The sequence below is a fragment of the Gossypium hirsutum genome, chromosome D09 (assembly GCF_007990345.1).
Source record: "Gossypium hirsutum isolate 1008001.06 chromosome D09, Gossypium_hirsutum_v2.1, whole genome shotgun sequence".
Taxonomy (NCBI): domain Eukaryota; kingdom Viridiplantae; phylum Streptophyta; class Magnoliopsida; order Malvales; family Malvaceae; genus Gossypium; species Gossypium hirsutum.
In genome coordinates, this window is record NC_053445.1 from 45055781 (window position 1) to 45061425 (window position 5645).

General features: G+C 33.5%; 1 protein-coding gene across 2 annotated transcripts; it reads right to left on the bottom strand.

The window, feature by feature from the left end:
• Positions 1-1095: 1095 nt before the first annotated feature.
• On the bottom strand, positions 1096-5169 carry LOC121220939 (serine/threonine-protein kinase PCRK1). Of its 2 annotated transcripts, XM_041100858.1 has the most exons (6): positions 4615-5169; positions 3631-4109; positions 2792-3052; positions 2542-2664; positions 1624-2124; positions 1096-1430 (listed from the first exon to the last, which is right to left on the bottom strand). In XM_041100858.1, the coding sequence occupies exons 2-5, from the start codon at positions 4009-4011 to the stop codon at positions 1630-1632; spliced, it is 1260 nt and encodes a 419-aa protein (XP_040956792.1). In that variant the 5' UTR covers positions 4012-4109; positions 4615-5169; the 3' UTR covers positions 1096-1430; positions 1624-1629. The 2 variants fall into 2 exon arrangements, with proteins under 2 accessions (XP_040956792.1, XP_040956791.1); XM_041100857.1 differs by lacking the exon at positions 1096-1430 and having other exon boundaries at positions 1441-2124.
• Positions 5170-5645: the final 476 nt, after the last annotated feature.

A 5645-nucleotide genomic window follows, 5' to 3' on the forward strand; every position in this document is an offset into this window, starting at 1 on the left:
AAATAAACTGTTTCCCGCGGATGTTAATTAAAACGACAAGCACGCGTCAATCCGACCCGATTGCATACGGACGGCCTTTTTTACCAATTAGTAATTTTTATTTTAAAAATTTTAAGTATGCAAAATCTAGTGTTTGAGATGGGAGATGTTACCTGATCCACGGCTGCGATTGTGTGATTTTAGTCCTGATTAAGGTGCTCCAAAAATGACACTTCTGACCTTTTATTTGAATTCAATTTAACGTCCAAAATGGTCCCAAAAAAATCCCACAACCGCCTTACCATTTGATTAATGGATAATTTAATTTAATTATTTTAACAGTTGCATTTTTATATATATTTAGAATTTCCTGTAGAATTTATTTATTTTTCATATTTTAAAATATAAGTTTAATTAATAACACCATTAAAATTATTCTTGCTAAATTCAAATTCATTGCACAATTTTTTCTATTTTATTACATTTGTTATTTTAAAATATTACACAAATTAAAAAAAACTATTGAATTTGAATTTTAAAAATTGAAAAATAAAAAAAATTAAGTTTTTAGAAAATAGAGTCAAATATGCAAAGGAGGAAAAAGTTAAACATATTTATATTTTAAATTAAAAGAATAAAATTAAATATTGCCGCCACTAAAGCTATATATAATATAATTAATAATTTAAATTTCTACTAAAATATTTAATTTGGTGTTGAAGTTGATGGTTGGCCTAGGGCAGGACAACAAGTGGCGGTTGATATTTATTGACACTCCAAATTTTTGTTATTTTTCAAAACTTCTATATTACTTTTAATTAATATCAAATTATGTTTCATTATTTGTGGTCAGACGATGATGTCGTCTGTCTCATTATCATTTTTAACATGAATTAAAGGACAAAAAGATTAATCTAGTTTTTTAAAGGATGATATGAGAGCCTTCAACATGTTATGAAAGGGCACAACTGAATCCTGTCAAGTGTCAACAAAGTAGGAAAAAAAACCAAAAATCCATTTTTTTTTATTCATATATATAAACTATGAAGCATATGTTAATTTTTAGTAAGCTTGCATTGGATGGTGATCAACTTTTCAAAATATTACAAGATAAAATATGAAACACCCATTTCTTGAAAAAGATATAATGCTGTTAACAAATACAAGACTGGTAGTGATGTGAACAAATTACAAGGCTTCTTGTTACACGCTATTAAGGTTTCCAAGCAAAAAAATAAAAGGTTTTCTCTCATGTGCTCATATGAATTCAGACCCAACACCCAAATTCTGATCTTTCTTTTTGGTACAAAACAGACCTCAGTGCGAGAATCGGAGAATGGATTGCAGATGTTGAGATTAGAACTAACAAAGCTAAATTCTGGGTTCAAATTCTACTTCTTTAAGCACCATTACCAGCCACTTAAACCAAAACGAGAATGTTCAATGGGTTCCTATAAGAAGTTGCAAAGAAGCTTTTTCACATCTATATTCTGAGAGCACTTACATACATATGAACAAAGAAGAGAATATTGCTTATGCATATGTATATTTGTACATGAAGTTTGATTGCATTGCGCAGTAAAGTTCTATATCTAACCAACTGAAAATGCTCTAGGTCTGGTTTGCTTAAAACCTTGAAATTACCTGTTGTTAGCATGTTCTTATGAGCTTTGGAGTCCATGACCAAACAAACTTTTCACCGCTTCTAAAATCTATAATCCTTCTTTTACGTTCCCTAGCAGTTTCCAGAGAGACATCATTCAATGGTGGTTCAGGAGTTCTGGGTCCTGCTGATGATGCTTCCACAATCCGATTCACCATTTCTAAGACCTCACTCATCTTAGGGCGCGACTTTGGGTTTCTGACTAAGCATCGGTTGGCCACAACCGCAAGCCTTTGAGCAGACTTGAGTTGGTATTTCCCTTTCAGTCTAGGGTCCAATATCAACTGGAATTTCCTATCAGATAGGTACGGCTTCACCCATTCCAATAGCCTTTGCTCATTCTTGGGACGGTTTTTGTCTAAGGGGCGCCTGCCAGTAATGAGTTCATAGAGGAAGACCCCATAGCTCCACACATCAATCTTGGATGTTAAACGTCCTGTCTGGATGTATTCAGGAGCCGCATATCCCATTGTTCCAACAACCTGCCAAAGATCATCAGTTTGATTCGTGGAAGGATTAATGAATAGTTATTGAAATATTACCATCATTCTACCAAGCAATTTTGACTGCATAAACTGAACATTTAACACCTAACCAAAAACAAAAACCAATTTTTTCCTCACGTAATTAGAGATTAACCTGGTTGTGTTTTCATTATCGAAGGGCACCTTTCTTTTATCTTAAAAAGAATGAAACCATCCATTTGTTGCAGATATGCTCTTAAGGCAAATACAACATCATCTAAACTTATTAAAGAAAATTTTCTTCATGAAAATTAGAAACTTTTGGAGGTTTACACCATTAAGACACCTACTAGAGATGATAAGAAAATTTGAGTACTCAAAATGAACAGAGACTGAAGGGATACACTTCAAGTAGGTCAATTTGCTTGAACATACCGCCGTTGAGATATGAGTTAATCCTTCAGAAGGGCCCAACCTGGCTAATCCAAAGTCAGAGAGCTTTGCATTCCATTGCTCATCTAGAAGGATATTAGATGATTTAAAATCCCTGAAGATGATCTGTAGTGAAATTTGATAAAGAAAAGCTATATTAGTATCATATGATATAGTCCAGAGACTATTTTCAATGCAATAGGTACAACGCAATACCAGTAATATCTATACTGGAAACTTAAAAACATTATACCTGGAAGTCCATTCCTTCATGTAGGTATGCTAACCCACGAGCAGCATCTTGGGCTATTTTCAATCTCATTGCCCAGGAAAGAGTTGTTTCTGACCGCACAGATAAATGGTTTTCCACACTTCTATTAGGCATATATTCATATATCAAAAGCCGTTGGATTCCTCTTTCATCGTCTTCAGCACAGTAACCAACTAGCTTCACAAGATTCGGATGCTCAACCACACCAAGGACATTTACTTCGGTCACCCACTCCTTGTGGCCCTGCCAATTAAAACATGGGATTGTTAAGTTTATAAAAGTTATTAACTCTCAGCTCAAAATCACAAGAGGCAATTTATTTTTACAGTCAGTATCTTGCATGCATCATGCAGTAGCACCAATGCATCGATATTTTCTGGAAAAATGTACACTTTTCCTCATCTCTGAGTACAATTTGTGAGGCACCGTACTAAGGCATCAATTTTGACTAGTAGATAGTCAAATTCATTCAGTGGTTGAAAAATCCAGCTCTACCTTTTATTTATTATAGGATTTATTTTGGCTAAGTTATTACTGGTCACATAATTATGTTCCAGGCCATCAAATTGAGTTCAAAGGGGTCTAGACAAACCAGGCAGACTCTTTTCAACAAGGAAGGTCACTCAGAATACAAAGAAAAACCAGGATGGAACCTGTTTTCGATAGAACTGAGATACAATATGCATATGACATCAAAACTCTCCACTATAACGACTCAAAATATCAACAATTGTACCTATGGAATTTCAAAAGATAAATACTAGAAGGCAAATTAATCCAGAAGAGAAACTTTCAATATGTTGTAAGTCAAGAAGCCTTGCCTGCAAACCCCTTTTACCAAGCTGTTTCACTGCTACTTCGATCTTTTCAGACGGATCTTCAGGACTCTTGAGAGAACCCTTGTAAACACAGCCAAATCCACCCTCTCCGAGCATGAAAGAGCGGCTAAAGTTCTTGGTTGCAGATTTAAGCTCAGAAACTGTGAACACTCTGAGATTGCTAGGTCTTTGAGACATGCTAGGAAAATAGGACCGCCCCATTGACTCACTGCTCACGCCTGAGACATTCTGAGAGTTCAATTCAGATCCAGACCTCGCTATTTCGCGATCAGTGCACATGGAGTTCAGAGACCGGTTTGAAAGTGATCTGGGGGTCTTTGGTTCATCTTTTTTATACCAATTGGGGAATGTAAAACACTTCATAGCTCTCAAATGATTAAACACAACAATTTCCACAGTGGGAACCCGGATGCAGGAAAGAGATAGATATGATCAAGCAAATCAAAGATTACAAACAAAACCTGCAAAGTCAAGAGCTAATCATAAGAAGAAAGTTTTTTGTCTACAGACGAAAAACTATACCCAAAGTTAATGGCTTGGCATGCCAATAAAATGAAGAACACACCATGAATAACAAATTCCAAGGAAAACTCAAATTCACATTTTCAGTCAAAGATCCATGGCAAACTGCTAAAAAACGCACGAGCTTATAGCTAACTAGATTAAGCATATTCACATAATACATATTGAAAAGGCAAGTAAAAGCACGAAAGTTTCTAAATTTTATAAACGAAAAGACAAGGTATAAATTGTAATGATTCCAAGGAATCCCACCTCCTAAGCCTTAGAGATATCATCACATGAGCTGCCAAAACTACCTTTATGGGTCATAATCAACAGTCAAGAAAAATAAAAGCCAAAAGAAAAAAAAAATCGGAAATTATGCTTCTTAATTTCGGAACAGATCTTTATTAAGACTACATAATTAATAAGACAAAAATTGATGAAATTAAACTGTAATCTCACCTTCAATTATCTTGTTTGGAAAGACAGAAAATTGGCTATTGAACTTGAACAAGCATCGAAATTTAAGGATTTGAAGAAAAACCCATTGTTTGATTCCAACGCCCCCAAAAAGACCTGGAAAATGCTTGAAATTTATGAAGAACGGTGTCGAATTCTATAAAAGAAGTCCGAACACGGCAGCTCAGGCAACAAGTCATATGACCAACCAAAATTTATAAAAAAGAAAATCACGAAAAAAAGAGAAAATAACCCAATTATTTGAAGAGAAACAAGTAGTAAAGTGTGAACGAGTAGCTTGAAAATGAGGGGCCTAAAAATAAGAGGGCTGGTTTTATTTTAGCGTTTAAAAAGGATGGAGCCAAGAAAATTCTTGCTTCCGTGATGCTTACGATGGTCATCCAAGTCAACGTGGTCTTTAAATTACCAACTTTTGTAATCATTTCATTGAATACATGCAAACATGATACATACCTATATCCCGTCGAACTCCATTGCCATTGACGTGAGGTAAACCTTTAAAATTTCTTTCCCACCCTTGATTTAAATCTCAAAAACATATCCTAAAATCAAATTTCCAGCATCTCTTTTATCATTTGTTTCTATTTTTAACCAATTATATTATACGTCAACTCTTCAAAAAACATACTTTAATAGTCGTCTCTTGTATTGACTACCGATGCTTTGGAGTGTAGGGGAAGAAGTGAACAAAAATGCTAATCAATCTGAATTTTACATATTATCTCTCTCTACCGACATTTCGTTATCTTACCGCTAAAATATTTTTTCTATGTCACATTTATTGAAAATATTTTATAAGAGCTGTTTTAAATTAAATAAATATATATTTGAGAATTTATTATTTTTTATTATTTAATTGAGTTTATTTTTTATATTAATAAATTTATATTTAAAATTATTTTTATATATTACAATAATTTATTTATAAATAAATAAATTAAATTAAATATATAATAATACTCAATTATTAAGTTAGAATATTAACCGTCATAAATTGAAAACAATCAAAGTAA

Coding starts and splice junctions, on each gene's coding strand:
- LOC121220939 (XM_041100858.1), bottom strand. CDS start 4,011: ATGAAGTGTTTTACATTCCCCAATTGGTATAAAAAAGATGAACCAAAG. Junction 2,665..2,791: donor ATGAAGGAATGGACTTCCAG/GTATAATGTTTT, acceptor ATTTCACTACAG/ATCATCTTCAGGGATTTTAA. Junction 2,125..2,541: donor TAACTCATATCTCAACGGCG/GTATGTTCAAGC, acceptor GATCTTTGGCAG/GTTGTTGGAACAATGGGATA.